Source organism: Pongo pygmaeus, chromosome 9 (assembly GCF_028885625.2).
Source record: "Pongo pygmaeus isolate AG05252 chromosome 9, NHGRI_mPonPyg2-v2.0_pri, whole genome shotgun sequence".
NCBI classification, from domain to species: Eukaryota; Metazoa; Chordata; class Mammalia; order Primates; family Hominidae; genus Pongo; species Pongo pygmaeus.
Window position 1 is genome coordinate 56,257,820 of NC_072382.2, and position 24,875 is coordinate 56,282,694.

The following is a 24,875-nucleotide window of genomic DNA, read 5'->3' on the forward strand; positions in this document are numbered from 1 at the left end:
ACGCAGAGGAGGAAGTGCGCCCTGCCAGTGCCTTCCTCCCAGTGTGATTTGCTGATTAGGTCAGGCTGAATTACTTCCCCTTGGAGCATCCCTTTCTCTAGGCTCTGAAGAAACTGACAATACAAACTTCTAGAATCCAGCCTTCACACCCTACTTTGGGAGCTAGCAGATTCTGACCACAGGACAAAGTAGACAGGAGCATAGCATTTGGAAAACCTAAGCCATGAGTTCCAATCTGTATTCTTACCACTTCCTAGTTGTGCAACCCCAGGCAAGTCACTTAATCTCTCTGGGCCTCAGTAAAAGGGCAATATGGACACCACTTTGCCCCATTGCACAAGGTTGTTTTGCAGAACAAATGGGAGCATTTAGGCAAAAGCACACTTTAAACAGTGAAGTCCTTCATTCATCTTGGTTATTATATGACTATAGCCCCAGAATCCTGAATGAGATTCTCATACAGCTCCAGCTTCATACCTTAAAAATGACAGTTTTTACTATGGTGACCTTTTAATCTATTGTGCTAACTATGATACTTTTGAGAATGAAAGCCAGGGAGTGGGGAGCTCTTAATTATACCAGGACCACAGTTGATAGCCAGGACTGATGTGGACAAGTCAGGATGCAAAGTCACTGCTTATAAACCACTCTGTGTGATGTGTGAAGCAGAGAAATGTCCAAGGGGTGGGCCAGCCCCTCAGTCTCTTTTGGTAATTCAGCTTTAATCCTTCAGCCATGCTTCCTTCCCCACACTAAGGAAACCAAATGAGAGGCATACACCAGTAGCATGTTCCACTTCTGCTTCCAAATGTTCTCAGTGGTACATGAGAATCACAGAGTGTGAGGCTTGGATGAAATAATTCAGCTGGCTACTCACTTTACTTATGGGAAAACAAAGGCCCACAAGGTGAAGTGACATATCTATAGTCACCCAACTGGACAGTGACAAGAGCTAGGGACAGAATCAAGATAAGCCGGCCAGGCGTGGTGGCTCACGCCTGTAATCCCAGCATTTTGGGAGGCCGAGGTGGGTGGATCACGAGGTCAGGAGATTGAGACCATCCTGGCTAACATGGTGAAACCCCGTCTCTACTAAAAATACAAAAAATCAGCCGGGCGTGGTGGCAGGCGCCTGTGGTCCCATCTACTCAGGAGGCTGAGGCAGGAGAATGGCGTGAACCCGGGAGGCGGAGCTTGCAGTGAGCCAAGATCGTGCCACTGCACTCCAGCCTGGGTGACAGAGCAAGACTCTGTCTCCAAAAAAAAAAAAAAAGAAAAAAAAGAAAAAAAGGAAAAGGAAAAAGGAAAAAAAAAAAAAAATGAAGATAATCCAAGCAAGGTCTGACACGCAAGTTAGTGTCTATTAAAGTTAAGAAAACAATTTCCCCTCAAAACTGAATTCACTGGAGGGAGAAAGTACTGCTAATTATGGGAATAGATGAAATCTATGTAAGATTTATTTTTAGTGCCTTTTACAGTTATCAAGTTATATAGTTTATAACAATAAGAGCTATTATTAACCAGTGTGTATCAGGCTAAGCTCTTTATATGCATGATCTCATTTAATCCTTACAACATGGGAAGTGAGTAGGATTATCCCTCTTTCACATAAGGGGAAACAGAAGCTCAGAAAGGTTTTATGACTTGTCCAAAGTCATAAACACTGGAGCTTGGATTTGAATCTAGGTTTTCCGACTCAGGGTCCAGTTTCCTAACACTGTGTATCTTGACTTACTTGTATAGCCATTATGCTTTATTTTAATAAATAAAATAAATGCTAGCTGGTAGGCATTTGAGTATTCTTTATTTAAATAAATAAATATTTTTTATTGATATTTTTTATTGATATATATAAATATATTTAATGTTTATTTTATAAAAAAATTAAAAATAAATAAATAAATAAAATCCTAGCTGGTAGGCATTTGAGTATTCTTTGTTTTTCTGGGATGTCAAATATTCTGTGATGCATTTTTCTTTTTTAACCATGCAAGAAAAAAACAGGAGAGGAACTAACAATTCAGCATACCTGGAGGATCAGGGGTCATCCACTGCATAATGTAGGCACGTTCACATCAGCTCCCTCCATAACCTACCAGCCCAATCCCAGTGCAAACAGAGTCAGTCCTGTTGTATTCTCTACCTACCATGGTCATTTAGTCGTTTATTGATCAGAATGGCCATTGTTCTCTGAAACATTTTTTTCATTTGTCAGAGACTATAGTGCTCCTCCAATAAATATACTTCCTCTTAGGAGGCAGCATTTTGATAACAAACATCTCTCATTTTTTGGAGCCAGAAAATCTTGTGGTTAAATCTCTACAGTCCATCATTTATACACTTTGAGATTTTACAGGATTCAATCTCTCTGAGCCTCAGTTTTCTTCTTTAAAATGGGCATATGTCCTACTGTACCTTTCCTATAGGATTGTTATGAGAGTTAATTGAAGATTAAATGAGAAAATGAGGCCGGGCACGGTGGTAAACTCCTGTAATCCCAGCACTTTGGGAGGCCGAGGCAGGCAGATCACAAGGTCAAGAGATTGAAACCAGCCTGGCTAACATGGTGAAACCCCGTCTCTACTAAAAATACAAAAAAATTAGCCAGGTATGGTGGCACATTCCTGTAGTCCCACCTACTTGGGAGGCTGAGGCAGGAGAATCGTTTGAACCTGGGAGGTAGAGGTTGCAGTGAGCCGAGATCATGACACTGCACTCCAGCCTGGTCAAAAGAGCAAGAGTCCATCTCTAAATAAATAAATAAATAAATAAATAAATAAATAAATAAATAAGAAAATGAGCGCACCTAGGATACTTCCTGACTCTGTACTTCCCTTTTTGGCTGAGAAAATGTGGCCATTCTACCTGCAACCTCCTCAGAACCCACCACAGAGCTCTTCACCCAAAGGAAGCCTAAGAAGTGGTCCATTCTCTCTGCTCATCCCCTGTATGCCACAGTCGCTGGTGTCCAGAAAGGAAAACCACGAATGATCTAACATTAGAGAAAACTCAATGGTAATCTTTCTGGTTTTAAAAACAGTTTTACTGAGGTATAATTTCATAAAATTAAGTATACAATCTAATGATATTTAGTAAATTTAGCAAATTCTAGACTTAAAATATTTCTATCATCCTAAAAAGATTCCTTGTGCTCATTTACAATCAATCCCCAAACCCACTCCCAGGCAACCACTAATCTGCTTTCTGTTTCTACAGATTTGCCTTTTCTGGATATTTCACATAAATAGAGTCATGCAATACAGATGGTCCCCAACTTGTGATGGTTTTACTTACAATTTTTCACCTTCACTATGGTGTGAAAGCAATAGGCATTCAGTAGAAACTGTACTTCAAGTACCCATACATCCATTCTGTTTTTCACTTTCAGTATGGTATTCAATAAATTACATACGATATTCAACACCTTATTATAAAATAGGCTGTGTGTTAGATTATTTTGCCCAACTATAGGCTAATGTAATTGTTCTGAGCACATTTAAGGTAGGCTAGGCTGAGCTATGATGTTCAGTAGGTTAGATATATTAAATGCATTTATTTTCAACTTATGGTGGGTTTATCACGACGTAACCCTACAGTAAGTTGAGGAGCTTACCGTATATAGTTTTTTGCATCTGGTTTTGTTCGTTTTGAGACAGTCTCACTTTGTCGTCCAGGCTGGAGTGCAGTGCCACAATCCCAGCTCACTGCAAACTCTGCCTCCTGGATTCAAGTGATTCCCCTGTGTCAGCCTCCTGAGGAGCTGGGATTATAGGTTCATGCCACCACATCCGGCTAATTTTGTGTTTTCAGTAGAGATGGGGTTTTACCACATTGGCCAGGCTGGTCTTGAACTCTCGACCTCAGGTGATCCACCCACCTCGGCCTCCCAAAGTGCTGGGATTAAGGGCGTGAGCCATTGTGCCCGGCCTGCATCTGGCTTCTTTTACTTAACATAATGTTTTAAGGTTCATCGATGTTAGAGCATTTGACAGTTTTTATATTCGCATCATATAGATACACCATATTTTGTTTATCCATTCACCAATTGATGGACATTATAACTGTTTAATTTTCTTTTCAGATTACAGAAACTCAAGAGTCCTGAAAGTGCTGACAGCCACACAGTTTCTACCATGGGTGGTCTATAACAGACAGTATCTAAAATAGCTAGAATTATATTCTTTCCATATTTCCAAATGGTATTTGTCTCTGTTCCATGAGGCTTGGTAAGCCAGCTCCACAGGAAGCCTAAAAAAAACCCCAAAGCCCCACAAGAATGTTTCCCTCATGACATTCCCCAAGGCTTTGGAAAAGGAGTTACTATTTTGTATCTGATTAACCTCACCCTCTGGACTTCTAGAGAAGGAAAAACATGTAGATTTAGAGAGAACTGACTTGCCTAAGGAGACACTAGCCAGTTGTGGCTAAACCCAACCTGGAGCCCTGTACTTTCTCTTCCTATGGCCACTCTTGTGGCAACAGAAAAGCAAATTGCATGGGCCATATTCTCATATTCCAATTTCTATTTGAATTAGTATTGCCTTGACTCCACTTTCTTTGGGTTCTGACTAATCGCTTTCTTCCCACTGGCTGGTCCTAATCTGCATAGATGCTGTGGGTAATGTCAGGCATGAAGAGTAAGATAAACAAGAGTTATTTTCTTTCAATATTTTTAAAGAGAAACTTCAGGCTTGGTTTACATGGCACAAGTGCTGAAATAATCTAATACAAAGAAACCTGCTTTGTAGGGTATAAGGGATTCAAAGCCAAAGGGAGGGCTGTGCAGACCACAGAGCTGCAGAACTCCTATTCAATTCCTTTGAGCCATGGTTGTGTAAGGTTCATCCAGCTGATTAAGGACTGTGGATTCTGCAGCATTGTCCCTGCAGTTGGGCCGGCTGCATAATCGGCATTCACCACTTAACTTGCCCCTCCACTCAACAGACCTCTGTGTTCTTGCTCCTCTCCAAGTCTGCCAATGACTCTACCCACAGGAGAAGCAGGATGAGAGGGTGGGAGCAGAGCCTATGGGGCCCCTTCTGCTAAGAAACAGAAACTGAAGGTCTCAGTCAATGCCATACTCAGGTAATATAGGTAGGAGGAAATGGAAATGTTCCACCTGCTGCTTTTACCCTGTGGGTCCAGAAAGACCTCCTGCTTTCTAGCTTGGGATGAAAGGAGGAGAAAACTCAGTACCTAGATCTCTGGCCATCAGGGCAGCAAACCCAGGACTGAGCTAATCAAATCAGCAACTGGTTTCACTTCAAAGCATACACTCCTTCCACCTGGAAAGATGTTCCTACTTTTGTTTATCCAATGTCCGCAAGGTTTTCCCCCATCATATTAATATTACCTATGCCTGATCTTCTGTCTAGATTTCCTTTCACCTTCCTTTTCTGTCTGGCAAATGCCTATTCATCACATGAAATCTGGGGGGAAACATCCCACTTCTGTGTAGCCCCACTGAGAGCCCCAGGAAAAGTTGATTTGCCTGTCTTTGGTCACCACTGGATCCTGTGCTTACCACTAACACAGCTCTGTCTTATTAACTGGAATCAAGATTAGTTTAATATGACTGGCTTGATCACTGGTGTACCCCAGTGCCTAGCACTGGGCCTGGCATACAGGATGTGCCCAGGAAACATTTGCTGAACTAGATAGAATATGCCTTACTCCCCAACCCCCAACCTCCACTTCTCCATTGCAGGAGGAAGGGCTCAGGGCCAGATAGCACAAACCCCAGGTGTTCTCAAAATGGCCAGAAATAAAAGCCATCCTTCCTCACAGGGGCAGGTTTACAGATGGCTGTGACAGGTGGTGTGTTCTGGGGAAGGGTTGGTGGGGGATCTTGAACATCACCCCAGGGCAAAGGGAGGCCCAAGCTCACAGGACTCTGGCACATCTCCAAGAGCAAATAGATGAGTTCAATCTTCAGGAAAACTGACGGGGCAGGAAGGCCTAGTCCAGGGAAGTTCCCCAAACCAGCAGCACCTCCAAGGGGCTCACTCAGGCCTGCAGCCTCTGCCCCCAAGCATCCGCCGTCTGTGCCCTAGAACAAAGGCTCCCTGTGGCTCTCTAGCAGGCGGGTCAGGGCAGGCCTGAGCTGCTGAAATGCTTTGAGGACAGGTGCATATACCCTCCTGAGTGCAAACCCAGCTTTAGACTGGGAAAGGGTGGAGATGTATCTATGGGGCCTTCCAACTGCTGATGTTTTTTTCATCAGAGAAGGAGCCTCAGGGCACTCAGTCATCTTCAAAAGGAGAACAAAAAGCATTAAATCTGCATTACTTTTTAATACACCACACTGCTTTGCTAGTAGTTACGCAGGTGGATAGAAACATAGGCAGTAATGTGCAGTAGCACACACCAGGCCTTTGAATCAGCAGATTTGGGTAGTTTAGCCACTGCTGATCTTGTGGGCCTCCTTTTTATAATGTGTAGCTTAATCTCTTTGGGCCTTGGTTTGCTCATCTGTATGAGGGGGATAATACTAATACTGACCCCATAAGGTTGCTGGGGGTACTAAATAAGATATAAATATGCACAGCACTTAGCTCAGTGACTGACATGTGGTAAGCTCTCAATAAATCTATTCCTGTAATGTAACATGATGTCAAGTGAGATATTGCCTGTACCCTGAAATTGTGAATAAGGCCAAATTTGAGGATTAAAGGCTCTAAGTACCCTTGCTTTTTATAAGTTTGAGACTATGGCAGACGTTGGGGCCACTTTCCCAAAGGAATGCAGCAGTTCACACTTTTACCACTCATATCTTCATCACTCCTCATCCTCCAAAAAATATAAGAAGATCTAGATGACAGAATGTCATTTTGGGGAGACAACGTTTGATGATCATGGAGAAAGGATATTTTCCTCCCCTCACCAAGGAGGCAAGGCAGCAGAGTCCTTGGGCCCCTTGAAGTCAAGGGAGTGGTAGCTCTGAGAATCGCTCAAAGTGGGGGTGCTGGCAAGAAGGAGGGCCTGGCACTCCAGTCCCAAATTGGACATCCACTTAGCAGAGACTTGGCTGATCTGCCTCTTGGCCACCTGAGTGGGGAAAAGAACTGGAGAGAGACTGTCTGTTGGGGGACTGCTGCCAGGTGACAGGAGGCCTTGCAGTTCCACCCACTGCAAGTGGAAAATGGAGCCCACACATTCCTGCTAGTCCTATGGTAGGTACTAGAGGGATCATAAGACTGAAGTGAAAGATCTGGCCAAGTCTCACAGAAGACCACCAGTGCCCTGGGAGCTACATGGGAGTAAGTCCTGGTCAGCAGGGCCTGCTGAGACAGTGGCAGTGGTGTATACTGAGGACAGCACCTTCCCCAGCAGCAGAACTCTGCTTCCTCTGTGCTGCCTCAATCCTGGGGGCTCAGGCACAAGAACATGGGAAGGGGAAAGGAGAGAAAGTCAAGCCGGCATGGCTCCATCTCTCTTCAAACTCCTAAAGCCATTTGCACTGGAAGGAATGAGGGTAAAGAGCTTTGAGTAGAGTCTGAGATTGAAGTTTAAAAATGACCATGACTGAGTCGTAAATATGGGCATCAAGTAATTGTAATAACTTGAAGATGACTAAAGAGTTATACATTCTGGCCAAAATATCATTAAGTGAGTCTTGACCCAGCAGGAAGGATGGGGGTTCAACATAGCACAGTTAAGGCAGTTATTGAAATACCATAAAACTCCTTCATGGTTATACCACAATGGCTTGATACCACAGCACACTGGCTACGGTATGCTCTTCCATGCTCAGAGCCTCCAAGGATCATCTCAATGTTAAAAAGGGGCAGACAGCTGAGTGTCTCTCTGCATGATGTGCCTCCATGGGCTATAACATCTTCTGAAACAATGTTCCAGGTGACAAAGAGTTTAAACCTCATCTCTTTTACCTTTACATGGCATACCTAGATTTTATCCACCTCTATCCCAGAAGATGCCGTAATCATGAGCTCTGAAATCACACAGAACTGGGTGTAAATCCTGGCTCTGCCACTCTCTAGCTACATGCTTCAGGGATGCCACTCATAACCTCTTTAAATCAAAGTTTCTTCATCTATAAACTGAGGCTGTTATAAACTCCAACTTTAGTTGTGAGAACTGAAGCCAATACAGATAAAATCCTGCAAAGCACAGTTGGTACTTGTTCTTTCAACAAATACTTATTGCATAGATTCTCTATGCCTTGGGGTATAGAGAGGATGGGACAGATGGGGAGAACAAATGAGGCAGAAGTCAGGCCAATGGGTAGATGGCTGAGTAGCCAGGGGTCACTACCAGCCAGGCAAGATGAAGCAGGCCTGCAGAGTCTGCATACCCAAGAGGCCCTGCTGCCACTTGCTGTCAAACACACCTCTGTAAAAGTCCCTGCTGATGCTCTGCTGGGGGACACAGGCCTGTCCCAGGAGTTCAATCACTCCCAGAAACTAGGAGAAGCATGCCCTGCCACCTACCAGCCAGCACAAGAACTCTCTACCAGGAGGAAATCATGTGCTCCTCTGAATGGGAATTTGCATCTTCCTACTTCCAGCAAACTCCTGCCCCCCAGCAAGCATATTCCACATGTCAGCCAGCCCTGATCTTATCCCTATGGATGAGGGTCCGTACCCCAGGGCTGGGGAATCTTCCGGGATTAGGACTGACCACACGACAACTGCTTCTGCGAACTCTGGAAGCAGTGTGGCCGTGCCTGACTGGGAACAGGTCCAGCACATCAGAGTTCCCAATGGAGGAATTCCTACAGTCCCACTCAGAGACACAACATACCCACGAGGCATTAATAGTGGTCATTTATACCACCCACCCCCAATACGAGGAGAGACTACCACTCAGAAACGCAGCCAGGAAAACCAAGCTTTCACCGTGTAGCAGAGCAAAGGCAAGGAACAGGTCCCAGATGGAATCCATCATGCTTGCAAACTTACCTGCTCAATTTGGCTGTTTCCTTTCTCATTGTTCTCTTCTGCCCCACCCTGACCACCAGAGTCCACGCTAACAGGCATCCTTTCAAAAAGCAGTCTCACGAGGGAAAGGTGCTATCATCTGAAGCCCAAACTGCTTTACCTATTCTGGGAAAACTGGAGGCAGGTGCAGCCTAATGAGCTTGGGAGGATGCCTGGGCCTATGGCAGCTCTGAGCTGGCAGCTGCTTGTATTTACAAACAGGAGAGAGCGTGAAAGTTTCAGGCTGACTTGTTGTCTGAGGTGGCTGAGAATTTGAACCAGCCGTCTCCAGACCAATAACTAATTTAATAGCAAAACACTGGTGAACACTCATGTGCTAATTAGTCACCAAATTTAAGTTAATTAAAAACTAATCACAATGTAAAAATATAGCATTGCATTAATAAATCACATGCTTTTTTAAGAGCAAGAAAAAGTGCTGCTTCCTCTAATAAAAGAGATAAGGATTAAGCATTTTTCCCTGGGAACTGTACAACTGAAATATGCTCTGTGGTGAAGCATGCTCTCTCCCATAGATAAGGCCTGACTTGATAATTAACTGAATTACTAGACAGGTGAATCAAATCAGCATTGTTTAAGCAAGTCTTTCTCAAATAGGACAGCTTCCCCTTCACTACCCTCTCAGGGTCTTGCAGAGGTGGCTGGTATGGTTGAATCCACATTCTTGGAGTAAGTCGTTGGCATCCTCAAGTCTAGGCAACCACTGAGCAACATAAAGGAAAACAGAACCAGAGGAGCCCACAAGCATCCCTTGTCTTAATGGTGTTAATATCATTCATAAGTAACAGGTGGGCATTTCTAATGATGAAGAGGCAGCTTCGTGACAAGCACTCTGACTCACCTTCTGCAGACAGCCCCTGGATGTTTATTCCCTTAGCTGCCAGGAAATTCAAGCAGGCATCTATGTTTTCAATCTAGGAGGGAAAAACAATATATACTTAATAAATGTTCAGCCTCTCCAGCGCCATCTCTTACTAGGAACAACGGGAAAACAGAATGCTGTAAAAACGGCCGATGAATGAACGCAAGATAGGACACTCTCTTTTGTCTGTACTTGCACAGGAAAAAAAGGTTACCTAATATCCCAACCACATAGTGACAAAAGTTGAGGCCTTGCATTGCTCACAGCTGCCAAAAATAACCAGGGTGGAATGGGAGCTCTCATCTTGATCACTGTCACCACCAGTGCAATCCTGAAAACTTGAGCAGTTGCCAGAAAAATGGAGGTGGGGAAAAGGTTAGTGGACACACCCGGCTGCTGACACACCCATCTACCAGCAGCTGGGAGAAATTTCCAGCCACCAAAGAGGCAGGCAGTCAAATGTACAAACAGTGAATGGGAGTTTTCGCAGAAATCTGGGTAGCATTTACTCACAAAATTCTCCGGATGGCAGGCATTGCAGATGACTGGGAGGGCTGTGACCTCCTGAACCCCTCTGTCCTTTGTGCTTTCTGTGGCAAGAAAGGACCCACCAGAGTCTGTGAGATCTGCCAGGTCTGCCAGGGCTGACACCACAGCCAAGGGCAAGCCAGTGTCCAGCCTTCCCAAAAGAACAATTAGGTCATTCCCAAGAGGCTAATTTTACTTCAGTTATCAGGGCTAACTATTTTTTGGTTTAAAGGAAAATATTCTGGCTTGATTAATGTCAATGGGTACCATAAGTAAAAGAAATTGCTTTAGACTTGGCACAGAGATCTTTGAATTTCACACAATTTGCATTTCACAATGGGGACCCCATTCATTCCCCTCCACAATCACCCCACCCCTCATTACTTCCCAGGTTCCATCAACATTCCTATGAACTCAAATCAGTATTTAACCAGTGAAATTTATTTTGAACTAATAAATGATTGCCTTCTACAGTATACATGTGACCCTTCTCGTTTCTTCAACTCCAAGCAATTTCCCAATGCTCCTTCATAGCCACAGAAAATGTAAAGTGTCTACATTTAAGAGTTCTAATTTGAGTAAAGTCTAGCTCCAAGGCAGTCTTCCTGAAGTTCACATCCACCCACCTATTGACATTTGGCATTTTATGACTTTTATACTCCCAGTCTTCACATCTTCCAAGTGCTTTAAATTAAGCTATGGGATACCTGAATAAAACTGCACCCATAATATAGACTCTACTCGACCCTGAGCTTGAAGTTACTCCATCCTTGCATTTTTAGCACAGGTTCCCATCTCCTTTCCAACCTCCATCTCACACTTCAAGGGTCCTCATCTGGAATACATTTTTTCATCTCTAGAAAAAGGTGCAGAATGCAATTTGCTGCAAACTAAATGTTGATGCTATGAGTTATACCTGCCATCATTGTAGAAAGTCCTTTCTTATACACATGGAGGAAATGTGAGTTTTCTTTTCATCTTTCCTGTCCTCTGTCCAGCCCCATGGATGACCACTTTTGATGGTGTTGGTTTTAGCAAGTATTATGTGATAGAGAAAGTGAAGTAAGGAGGTCAGATTTCTGACCAAAATTACACAGGTCAATGTCAATGGTAGAGCTGGGTGAGAAACCAGGAGGTCCTCTTGCCTGTTATACACAGGAGCCTGCATTTACATAAATGCAGACAACCAGGTGCTATTGGCTTAGAGGGAATGAGGGAGGGGAAAGTAAAGACAAGACTGGCCGGGAGTACCCTGTGTGTGATGTCTTGGAGCAATCTGCTCGCATTTGTAAGTGCAATAACAGTTGTGTCTCTAAATGCCACTTCACCATACCATGAAACCCTGCTTTTGAGAACAAATGTTAACTATCAGTCCTTATTTCTACTTTTGTACACAATGGTAATATACCAAATCCACTCAAAAGGACTTGTTGCCCCCCAAAAGAGACACCAGTATTTAAATCATAATAAAATTATAAAATCCCTCTTCTACTGCCTGCCTTTTCCTATCATTCCCTCCTACTTCTTTTATATACTATCTTGCACATGGCTGGTAAGTGAGGCTTTGGCAATTATGTCCCCATGGAAAGTGAGAAAAAGAAAAAGCTCACCATCCCCGAATCTCTTATTGCAAAATCAAAAATAGTACACTTGATATTTATTCTGGGAAGTGTCATGGAGGTGGGCTGATGAGGTAGGTTAAGATTTTTCAGCAATAGTCCAGCAATATGGCACTGAAGAAAAAAATAAAGACAACCACCAACATATTCAAGAAAAGCACTGCTCTACTACAACTCTATTTCTATAGAACTCACATTCCAAGAAGCATAAAGTACATTACTTATATTTATGGAACATTCAACACATACAGCATCATTTAAAGTACATGATAGTGTCTGTTTGCAAGGCTAGCCTTGATACATTTCAATTCAGCCATCTGCTGGACTTTCTTTTAATGTCCGATTCTATTAAAAGAATGAATAATTATAAATAAGTTACCCGAATACTACTTCTTTGTTAACTTTTTAAAGTCCTGTCATTTTTTCCACAGAATTTTATAATTTTGATCAGTAGTTCTCCACTGGCTAGGGATGGAGGGTGGAGGTGAGGGACCAATTTGTCAATGTCTGGCAGCATTTGGGGCTGTCACAATGGGAGCAGGGTACTACTAGCATCTTATGGATAGAGGCCAAGATGTAGCTAAACATCCTACAATGCACAGTACAGCTTCTCACAACAAAGAACTGTCCAGTCCAAAACGTCAACAGTGCTGAGATTGAGAAGTCCTGAGTTATAGGATTCTTTCAAGCATTCATTCAGTCAACATCACTGTGTAGATGTCTGCTCTGTGCCAGCATGGCACTCAATTCTTTGGATGGTGTTGGTTTTAGCAAGTATTACGTGATACAGAAAGTGAGGTAAGGAAGTCAGATTTTTGACCAAGATTACACAGGTCAATGTCAATGGCAGAGCTGGGTGAGAAACCAGGAGGTCCTCCTCCCTGTCATACCTAGGAGCCTGCATTTAGATAATCCTTCTCTAGGGTCCACAGAGCCATTCAACACACACCTTGATTCCTGTCTTTCTCAGGAAGAATCAGAGCACATAGACAGGAGAAGCATTAGGATCTTCCTTTATTAGGTGAACAGGGAAGGCCTAAGGGCACCATTGTTTTCTTCTAAAGAGATGAAATACAGGGAGCCAAAACCAGATGGCTGGTCTGCACTCCAGAAGATGTTAAAACTAAGAACTTTGTCATTATTTAAAAGATCATTCGTAAGCCCATCAAGTGCCTTGAATTTTTCCCTTCTACTATGATTTCTCTGTTCACAGAAGGAGTTCAAAAAACATTCCTCAAGTCTGAAATCCACTCTTTAATAATATTCCATTAAGGTTAAAAATCACTCCTGACAAGGCGGCTGAGACCCACAGTCTTTCATCTGCACCCCAGGAAGAGAGTGAGGCTGGGAAGCAGAATGGGGTCAGATGTGGCTTCCAACCTCCTGGCTTCATTTGGAAGGAGATCAGAAAGGGAGATTGTTTCTTTGATCCAGGCCCTCTTGTGATTAAAATTCACCTTAAGGTTTTCTTCTAAATACTGTACAGGTAAACACAATCCATCTTCATGTACTGTTGAAATTGCAAACTCCTACCACATCTCAAGAGGGGAACGGCCCCAGCAGCAGCAACCCAGTAGTCATTACAACACAATGATGTCCTTGTGCCCATCTTTAACAAGACTTATGTGTGATCCAGACACACAGCATGAGATGAGGATCCGATTAAAGTTGGGAGGCAGAGTGAAAGAAAAGACTCTTAAACAGCAAAGTATGTAAATAAGACCAAACTTGTTCATTAGCATGTAGTGGCCAATGTAAACTACTTTCCAAAATTAGCTGAAAAAAATCTGTATGAAGTCTGACATTCCAGTGTTTTTGAAGGGGGCTGGTGACTGGGTGAGAAGCTATTGTAGTTGTTGCCATAGAAATGGGTCCAAGCTCTCTGGGACTGAGTTCCTGGAATTTGCAGCATTAGCTGGGGTAGAGGGGGAAACCCAGAAGAGGGACCACCACATGGCTTGGAGACTCCGGGAGCGGAGAGGTGTTGGATGAAGGATGGAGGTAAAGAAAAGGGGCAGACCAGGATGCACCTCCCCAGAATTCCCTTTGTTTGGAGCAAAATGTGGCCTCCACCTTGTGCAGTGCCTGAACATCCATGAGAGAGGCTGCAATTAAGCCTTTCTGCCAATCTCAGCTGAGACTGCCATCTCAAAGTTTAGTTTCTCAACAGTCCCTGACCTTTAGACTTGCAGGGCAACTTCCATGGGCTGTGTTGCAGCCTTTGTCTCCCATATCCTGAAGTATTTCCCCACCAAGGAGAGCCAGGGAGTTAGAAAAATCAAAACAAATGCCAAACAACTGGAAACAGAATCAGGAGATAGGAAGCAAATGGAAAACTTTGCATTTCAATCATGATTAAGGCTGGACTTGGGTCTCCTGATAACGTAAAATATGCAAACCTCGGAAGCACTGCTATATATCTCCCTGGTAGCTTAGAGACTGATCAAATACCATCTGTTGTGGCAGTTGTCATGGCAGCATTTTTCTCTGAATACCAGTGTAGCTGAGTGCAAAGCGCATGAAAATGATTAATGCAAACGAAGACCATCTCTATGGGTGCTACCACAGTCTAGGGGAAGATGACATTCTGGGCATGCCAAATAAATGGAACTGTAGTACTTATGGTTTAATAGTTTCTCACCAAGCCCCTTGGGAAATCTCCAGTCTGGAAGGAGAGGCAAACAGCTGCTGCATTAAAGTCAGGCATGGTCACAACCATTTTTGTAAACCATGAAATGCCTAAAGCTTAGGCAGTAGGAGCTTTAGACCCCAGGCAAGGCTAAGTGAGAACCTACAAGTTCTGGTGACTTTGGAAACACAGTGTAGCTTCTTCATAAAACTCATATGTCAACTCAAACAACTTCCTCCCAGAAGTATGTGGGACCCTCATACCTGATATTGCTATTTGCCATCAAAAATAATTGTCACCCATTCATTTATCTATTCCTTCACCCCTATTTACTCAGCACCTACTGGGTGTCAAGCAAAGTGCTGGTGTTGAGTATATAGTGTTGAATAAAACAGACATAATCCCCAACCTTTGTAGAACCTACAGTCTAACATAGGGAAACCAGCATTAAATAAAGAAAGCACAAATAAGTACATGATGACAAGCTGTTATGGTTACTGTGAAAGAGAAGAGTGTTGGGAACGTGTACACAGGAAGGAAGACCTAATCTAGCCTATGGGTGCAGCAGGGCCAGGGGGAGGGTAACAGACAAGAATTTCTTAAGGAAGAGGCAGCACATAGGTCCATGGATAGGGTTTTTTGTCTGCTTCATTCACTGATGTAGCCCCAAGCACCTAGGATAGGGTGCAGCACATAATAGATCTACTCAAGAATATTTGTTTACTGAAGGAATAAAGGGAAATTTGTGCTGAGACCTAAGGAGTTAGCCAGGCACCAAGAGTGGGGAGAATGAGAACCTACCAAGCCTAGGGAATCTAAAGCTAAAAGACTCCATAGAGGATGCAATATACCACATTCTGGAACCCAAAAAAAGTCATAATGTCTGGAACATGGCAGGCAAGGGAGAAGGGCAACGAGAGGTCCCTTGAGCAAGAGTAAACGGGGCCACATTGGGGCATGTTGACCACATAAAGCAGTTGACATGGAGACGGAGCGAAGGCAAGGGTCTCTTCATTCCTTGGGAAGTCTTGTCAGCACCTCGACCTGCCCCATTACCATGGAAGTAGCAGCCCAGCCAAGTCCTTCCTATCTGAAAGCTGGAGGATGGGCTGTTTCATGTTAGGGATGGGTCAAACAGTGGCCTCAAGGTGGCTTCTAGGCTGGTCACAAAAAAGGGGAGGGATGGGAGGCAGATATCAACATCTGTGGTCACATGTACTGGAAATGTCTGTTCCATATCTACGAGGTCTCCATGTCCTTCTAATACCCCTTCCTCTGTCTCTTTCCAAAACTAAAAAAGAAGAAAAAAACCATGAAACCAAACCAAAAAGCAAAATGAACTTTGGGGAAATGCCCTCCTAAATGTCTGTCTTGTAGTGTTATCTGTCTCTTTGCTCTATACTCCTAGAGGCCACAACTTTACGCACGATTTACCCACCTTCTTTTTTTTGTCCACCCGTATCAGTGTTGGGGGCCTAGCAACCTCACAAGATCACATGTCTCATGGAGCATAGTGGGGTCCTGGAGATGCACAACTCCATAGGGCAGAGCTTGCGGGGTCCTGACACTACAGTTTTAATTTTAGAAGCGGACCTCAGAAATGAGGGAAACACATGGTGATACTTCCAATTCTCCTAGTTATGGAAATATTTGGGAGCATCAGGGCCTGCCCTTCTGTAATGTAAGCCACACAGGCTGATGTATAAAGAAAGCCAACTTCATCTTGTCATAAGAGGGGCTCCATGACTCTGTCCCAGCTTTGGCTATTCAAGCACCAACGTTTACAGCAAGCCAACTCAAGCTCTCATGGTGGCTTTGAAACAGGAAAGCTTAAGAATGTGGGAATCGGGCTGGACACAGCTTATGAGTCCCTATGTCAGACTGCTTCTCCTCCTGCTTTATTGCCTTGCCCAGCTCCTGCCTTTAATTTGGCAGTGTTATCCACCATACTGTTTATAATATTTATAACTTCAGCTTTCCAAGATGTTGTCAAAAATTCCCTTTTTAAAAAACTTTTTAAGAGTTTCTCTGCTTTACAGCAAATGGGTAAGTCCATATGGATACAAAAAAAAATTATCTCTAGAGAAAAAATTGAAAGCAAGATTCTCAAATTCCTCCAGTGACTATCTTTTTCCACTTTGCTTCCAAGTGCCTAGAATATTTTTCCCTATTATTTTCCAACTTCTCAATTTTTCCCTTGAAACAAAGAAAGAAACCTGGGAGGGGAGTTGTGGCTAAAGTTCTAGAAATCTATCCTTACTCTGGAGGCTCCCATAAGATACTCTTATGGCTGAACTCTGTTCTCTTTTAGAGATGGTAGACCCTACGAGAGGAAAAATTCCACTGGTGACTAGTGTCAGAAAGGCCCAAGGATACTTTTGTGTACATTCAATCAGTATCCCATTCTGTGTATCCTTTATCCTGCTACAATTTCAGAGTAACTCTCCTGAAAACTTCCTAGCACTTCCAAAAGGAATCACTGCTCCAAGTCAAGGACTTCAAGCTAGAAGCTGGACACAAACACAAAAGGGGAATGATTAGGGCTAAGGGGTGATATTTAGAGGATGTAACACAGGCTTTAGGTTCAGACAAGTCTGGATTCAAATCTTGTTTCTGGCATTTACTAAATGATGATGTTCAGCAAGTTACCCCAGTGGTCTGATCTATAAAATGGGCATTATAACACCTACCCCCTAGGGTGGTGGTTGTCATTAGACAAGAGGATATATTTATGATGTTTAATATGTGCCCAACAACTGGTAGTTTTTGTTACTGTGTTGTAATTTTAGGCATGAGTGGCCCTGGGCAATAGTTCTAAGGACAGGACATTCCAAAGCTGTGTCTTGGGTTGGCCCCTGGTGAAACAGAATCGAACAGGCTTATCTGCTTTCCGTTTCCTCCTCCAGGCTTTCCTCTCAAGCACAGCTCTCCAGGAATCTGGGCCCTCTCCGTAACCTGATGTCATGCTTACTTCTCCGCAACCTCTTTCTTGAAAAGATGCTGATAAACAAATTCACACCAAGATAGAAGGGACTGCCATTGGCTTCCCACATTACCTCTTGCCCACAATTATTAGGTGACAATATCTGTTTAAGAGAATATGACTTTGGACTCCTCCATACCTGGTTCTGGCTCCCTGACAGATGCCCACAAGACTCTGAGAAAATTATTAACTGCTTCAAGCCTTAGATTTGTCATCTGTAACATGAAATGCTGATATCTATCTCCCACCATTACTGAGAGGATTGGGTGGGTGGATATATGTCAATGATCTGGAACTTCACATACTCAGAGCTCTAAAAGGGCTCATTCTTCATGTAATTTCATAATGGCAGAATTTTCATACCAGTGGCATTTCCTGAAAGTGAAAGATCATTTTGAAGTGTGAGACACTCTGAGACTTGCTAAATTATGTGACACTAGTACAGCCTTTCTACAAATACGTAATTTGTCACTACCATTCATTTTTAGCCTGCCAGAACCACAACTATCTATCTAAAAAACTTTGTGGTCAAAGTCTCTTCTATTGAGTTGCATGAGAAACCCTAAGACCTTTTAGGCAAATAATTTTGGTTAAGGAGAGTCAATAGTCCCTTATGAAAAACAGTATGGAATTTCCTCAAAATATTAAAAATAGAACTACCATAAGAACTACCATTGTCAAAAGGAAAGGAAATTGGTATTTCAAAGAGATATCTGCACCCTCACGTTCACTGCAGCACTATTCACAATTACCAGGATATGAAAATAACCTAAGTGTGCAATGCATCAAAGGATAAATGGATACAGAAAATGTGGCATGCACACAATAAAATATTATTCAGCCATAATAAAGGAGAGAAATCCTGCCATTTGCAACAACATGGATGGGCCTGAAGGACATTATGCTAGGTGAAATAATCTAGGTACAGAAAGACAAATCCTGCATGATCTTGTTTATATGTGAGATTATAAAAAGTAGAATTCATAGAAGCAGAAAGCAGAACAGTGGTTTAGCAGGGGCTGGTGGATGGGGGAAATGGAGAGATGGTAGTCAAAAGGCATCAACTTTCAGTCATAAAATGAACAAGTTCTGGCCAGGCGCGGTGACTCACACCTTTAATCCCAGCACTTTGGGAGGCCGAGGCAGGTGGATCACAAGGTCAGGAGATCGAGACCATCCTGGCTAACACAGTGAAAACCTGGCTCTACTAAAAATACAAAAAATTAGCCGGGCATGGTGGCAAGCGCCTGTAGTCCCAGCCACTTGGGAGGCTGAGGCAGGAGAATGGCATGAACCCGGGAGGTGGAGCTTGCAGTGAGCCAAGATCATGCCATTGCACTCTAGCCTGGGTGACAGAGCGAAACTGTCTCAAAAAATAATAAAAAAATGAACAAGTTCTAGAGATCTAAGGTACAGCATGCGTGGTAACTGAAGTATCAATTACTTTGATTGTGGAAATCATTATATAATATATATATACATCAATTCTACTTTTTAAAAATCAAGTAGTTTTTGCAGAAAACATTGGTTTTGCCCACAGAGGAGGACATAAACTTGGACTCAAACTTTAAGAAAAAAATCCTGACTTCCAGTCCCCCAAGACAGACAACAGAGGTAGACAGAGTGGGACTACAGACACTTGTTGGAGATTTCACCCAGTGCAATTACCTGGAACCTGACAGTCTCATTCATTCCTTGAAAATACAGATTGAGCATCTACTCTCTTCTCAGTCCTATTCAATGGGCAGAAAATGCAGGCAGACAAGACAGTGTGGTCCTTCCCTCAAGGGGCAGCTAGTCTCCTGGGCAAGAGTTGACTTTAAGTAAACAATCACTCCACTAAACATACAGTCACAAATATGTTAAAGGACAACTTATTCTTATCAAGGCACCTACTCAAAAGCCTGACACTTACTCACCATGCTCTTTTAAAAAGGTCTGGATTGTTTTTTTGGTATCTTTGCCATATTACATGCTTAAACCTAGAAGCCACCATAGAATCTTCAAGAGGTAGCAGAATATAAATGCAAAATTGAATAAGACAGCAGATCCTTGAAATTCAGGAGTAGATATGTCTCTAGAGTGCAGTGAATCTTCAGTTTTGGAAAAACCACTAGACCACATTGTTATACCCACAAAACAAGTAGATATAAAGGAATATGGTAATGGAATAATCTGTAGAGGAAGGCCAAGAGTGAAACTCATTCCTCAGCTTGGTACCAGTTCCCTCACACCAGCCTGTGTAAGTCAGCTTTGTGCTTTGTGCCTCAGCCAATTTGCCACTATCGGCAGCTTATGGTTCTTCTGCTTGTTCACGAACAGTCAATCCATGCATTTCCTGAAATTCCAAGGATAGTGTGTACTTAAATATAAGACCTGTCCTGGTGGCATCCATAAGCAGGAAACAAAGCCAAGCAAATACCTTTGAATGCGTTAATGCTCAATTCAGAATCCTGCAGGACTTTGTTCACCCACTCTGATGATGGCTAGAATGAAGGCCATGGGTCTGCTATTCTCTGCCTTTATAGAACACCCTATTGTGTTAATGTCTATGAGAAATCTAACCCCAAATCACCATTGTTTCCACTCTAATTTCAAATTCTGCTAGCAATCAGTGGGTGATTATTATATGCCAGGCACAATACTAGAAACATCCACATACATTACCTCAATCTATTTTTTATTTCAAAAGCTAGTTGTAGGCATGGCTAAGGAGTTGCACCTGAATCCTAAATCACTGATGATTGTGAATATATAATTTGGGGAATTTTGCAAGGAATACACAAAATATTTTAAACTAAGAAACGATTTGGCCAATAGTTTCAAAATCTAAAATCTGTGATAAAGGCAAAGAGCTACATGCCAACCAATTAGGAATTATGAAATTAAGAATAATTAAGCATGTAACAACTAATTCTCCACTCTGTATACTGCCTGCTGCCACAGCCACAGTGTCAGAGGCATGGTCAAAATCCACTGAAAGAGGAGAAGAAACTAGACAAGGAAGGATTCCATTACAGGATATCCCTGAGCTTTCCAAGGCCACAAGATATCAAATGCACCTGTGAAGAAAGAGTGATAATTTTTAAGTTGTCATAGAATGCTAACCTCTGTTACTATTTACATCCTTGCCAAATCTTTGGTTGAACTAGATAAAACTGCCATTTCTGTAGGTAAAAAATGGTTAAATATTGGTCATTTCATATGGTTCTATCTACATATCCACATATCAGGAAGGCTCCCTCCACCCACCCCAAGGGCTAAAATTAAACTGCTGGGTGATCATAAAGAGAGAGCATGTGATAATCATTCATAAAAGGAGGCAACCAATGAATTCTGAAACTCAAATCAAATCCCGGCAAATCCTTCTCAAAGGAGTCTCACAACACTGGTTATGCAATGTATGTAGAGGAAAAGGCCAAGTAGGAAGAAACACCCTATCCAAAGGCTAACCATGAAAGGCCCTTTGCTCTGGTTAGGGTTTCTTCTGTACAATCTCCTTGGAGAGACAGAAGGGGGCCTGAGGAATACTTTAATTCCACGTTGACTCATTTCAGAAAGCCTCCTACTAAAAGCATAAACGGGTAGTCCCTCAGTGGAAACCCGAAATGCATGCCTCTTTCTTCTTGCCTTCATATTCCTTCAGGGGAAAGTATAGGAGATGACATTGTGGACAGGTTCTGCCCCCACATTCAACTCTGTGTAACTGGTACCATGTTCCCACCAATGTGGGAGCCCTCTTACCCAAGAAAGCTACTGAAATAGGAAAAGTCAACTCATCTCAAAGTTTCATCATTACTGGAGCTATTACTAAGAGGAGATTTCAAGGGTAGACAGGGGAATCAAGGATTTCGAATGGCCAGGTGGAAAGTCTAGGGAATTGTGGATTTCTCAGGGCTCCTTGGCCACCTCTGGGCAAGGTACTTAATTTCCCTAAGCCTCAGTTTTTCCTTCAGTAAAATGGGGATAATTATTCCTTTCTTGAAAGCTGTACAGAGACCTTGTCAGAAACTAATATTTGCATTCTTACAAAACCTGAAGCACTGCGCTAAATTCTGTCCCATACATTATTATTTCAGTTAATTTTTATTTTTTTAATCCACCACTAGATAAGGTAGATATTATTATCATTTTTCAGATGGGGAAATGGAGGCACAGAGTGTTTAAGAGCCTTCCTAAGTCACAGCTATTAAACAGCAGAGTTAGAATTTGAACACAATAGGAAGTGTTTTGTAAGCTATGAAGCCCTATGCAAACATGGGGCATTAACAACCAAACAGCAAGTGCTCTGCCAGAGCTGGGGAGAAAAATGACCACCTTGCCTGGTCATTTTTCCTGCCCTCTGATTTCAGCAGTACAACAAGGCAATAAGTAATCAGTCCATCCAAACCAAATCTAACCTTTACATTTTAAAAAGGACACTTCACAGAGGAAGAAGTAACTTTCTTAGGGAAGATATTTAGGTTCTAAATCTTCAGGAGCAAGAATAATTTAAGTCAATATAAACATTTATAGGCCTCTCAAGCTACCACATGCCACTGCTTGGGATTCCTGAGGAAGCTCAGGAAACTTATGAGAATATCATCATTTAGGGATCAAAAACCTCAAATGTGTGCAGGGGGATAGGCAGGTAACAAATGAGTAAAAGGGGTTAGGTATAAGACAATAGGGAATGGTGGAGAGTGTGACAAACAGCCCACACCCACCTAAAGGGGGGAGCTGCTACCCAGTTATAGCCAATTTTTTGCCTGTTGCGTGCCAATCCATAGAAGATCAATTTTAATGAAATATATTGATTTTTATCTAACTGTTGGCATCTCTTCAGTTTTTGTTTTAAAAGCACCTCAACTTAGCTTTTTGGCCACCATTCTCTACTCTCTGAAGTGAGCACACTGGCACTTGTCCACTGACCTGACCAGTTTCCAACATGCAGATGCCATAGGCTAGCCATGCCTTACAAAGTGCAAACAGGATTTCCCTGCTAAGTTCCACTTCACAGCAAAATTTTTAAAAAAACAACACATATATAAAAAAACACCTCTTTGATGCTAGGCTGAAACATAAGAACTCCATGAAGACATATGCAGGGAGGTGGATCCAAGCATGAGGCCCAGATGGCTTTTATATAAACCACAATCCACACGGTTATAAATCACCATCCAATTTCTCTTTCAGCTCAGATCTATAGCTATGTTTCCCTTCCCCCAGCCCCAACCTCGGTCAGCCTCACATTTGCTATGTTCTTTAACCTTCCTGAGTACAACATGTTGCCACTCACAACACCTCAGTCCCAATGCAGGTGTGTTGGGAACTTCTTCATTAAACATTCACTGAGTGAGCATCTACCAGGTTGCTAAGCAGTGTGAGCAAATGGACAGATGCGACTACTGTCCTCAAAGAAGTTAATGTCTAGTGGGGACACAGGCATTTAAGCCCAGTGTGCTAAAGAATTATCACCCCAAATGTTCAGTGGAAAAAAAAAGTTAGAGGTTAAGTGAGCTGGAAGAGGGTAGAGAAGGCATCTCAAACTCCAACCAGATCATGACCACAGGCACAGCTCAGATCATATCAATTTGGAACATATAATAGTTCTAAGAAAAAAGAATGTACAAAGCAGGAATGCTCAAACTTTTGACTTCCCTGGGCCACATTGCAAAAAGAAGAATTGTCTTGGGCCACACATAAAATACACTAACAATAGTTGATGAGCTTTAAAAAAGTCACAAAAAAAAAGATCTCGTGATTTTTTTTTCTTTTTTTTTATTATTATTATACTTTAAGTTTTAGGGTACATGTGTACAATATGCAGGTTAGTTACATATGTATACATGTGCCATGCTGGTGCGCTGCACCCACTAACTCGTCATCTAGCATTAGGTATATCTCCTAATGCTAGCGTTTACAACTTTGTGTTGAGGCTCATTCAAAGCCATCCCGGGCTGCAGGCGGCCTGTGGGCCACAGGTTGGACTAGCTTGAAGGCATCCTAACCTTTCCAAAAAGCAAAAGGATTCCCTCATATTAACTTTTAAAACTGGAAACAACTTTACAAACTAATATACATTTAAATGCATGTTTGCTCAGTCATATCCCAGCAAAGAGGCTTTGTTACTTAACTCAGAGACAATGTGTCATGCTTGGCAAAGTGTGGTCACCAGAGCAGTAACATCATCAGCACCCGGGAGACTGTCAAAAAATGCAAATTCCCCAGCTCCTCCCTAGGCACACCAAATCAGAAACTCTGGGGATGGGTCCAGCAATCTGTTTTAATAATCTCTCCAGGTGCTTCTCACATATAAAGTTTGAACACGGCTAATGGAGGCTTTACCAACCCAAACACCATTTCCCTTATTAATGGAAATAATCTGTTATTTTGATGTCTTTTCATATACCTTTAGAACTGAGTTAAAATATAAAATTGTGAGAGAAGAGACTGAATCCCACATTTCTTGAGAGCACTTAAACTTACACAGTGCACTCAAAATATTAAAATTTGATATGTCACATCACTCCATTCTCTGTGAAACTCCTGGATTGTTGGACCACTTATTGCTTAGCTTTCTCATCTGAGAAAAATTAGCTGAGCACTTCTAACATACCTAGGCCTATGCCAAGTGCTGAGAATATGGATATTTTTATTGAACTGAAAGAGATTTTTAAAAAAACTATTCACATTACAAAGCTTTGATGTTATTAAATAGCATATAAAATATGGTAAATTCCTAACATTTGCTTAAATGTTATGTTAATTAACAAGATAAACATATGTTAGTTGTGGGGACAAAGTACCTATTTGTGAGTTTACATTGGCAAAGAGGTCCAGAAGATGCAATATTCACTTCTAATTACTGAGATAAAATGCACTTGCCTCTCCCATGACAGCTTAGTATGTATATCGGCCCACAGTGTGGACACAGTACTAGAAATAAAAAACTGTGGGTCTCTGTCCTCCACATGCTTCCCTACAGTGATGTGCTCTGAATGTACTGATGCAGCAAGCTCCATTCTGAAGGGTTCTAACAATAGAGGCACGTTCCAGTAAACTCAGAAATCCAAGGAACCCACATTTACAGCAAAATGAGCCTGCGCTGTAAAACCCAAATAGCTTACTCTCTGATACAGCAAGAGTTATTTTGCATGTAGCCCAGAGTGTATTAGTTTCTTATTGCTGCTGCAACAAATTAACCACAAACTTAGTGGCTTAAAACAATACAAATGTATTATCTACAGTTCTGGAGGTCAGAAGTCCAAAATCAGTCTCAGTGGGCTAAAACCTAGGATTTGGCAGGGCTGCA

General features: G+C 42.4%; 1 protein-coding gene across 9 annotated transcripts in view; it reads right to left on the reverse strand.

Moving 5' to 3' along the window:
- NAV2 (neuron navigator 2) overlaps nucleotides 1–24,875 on the reverse strand; it is a 779,302-nt gene that overhangs the window by 248,039 nt on the left and 506,388 nt on the right. For all 9 annotated transcript variants that reach the window (XM_063671085.1, XM_063671084.1, XM_054438543.2 and 6 more), the window contains one exon: nucleotides 9,802–9,874. In XM_063671085.1, coding sequence (XP_063527155.1) covers nucleotides 9,802–9,874 — 73 coding nt within the window. The remainder of the gene's footprint in view (nucleotides 1–9,801; nucleotides 9,875–24,875) is intronic.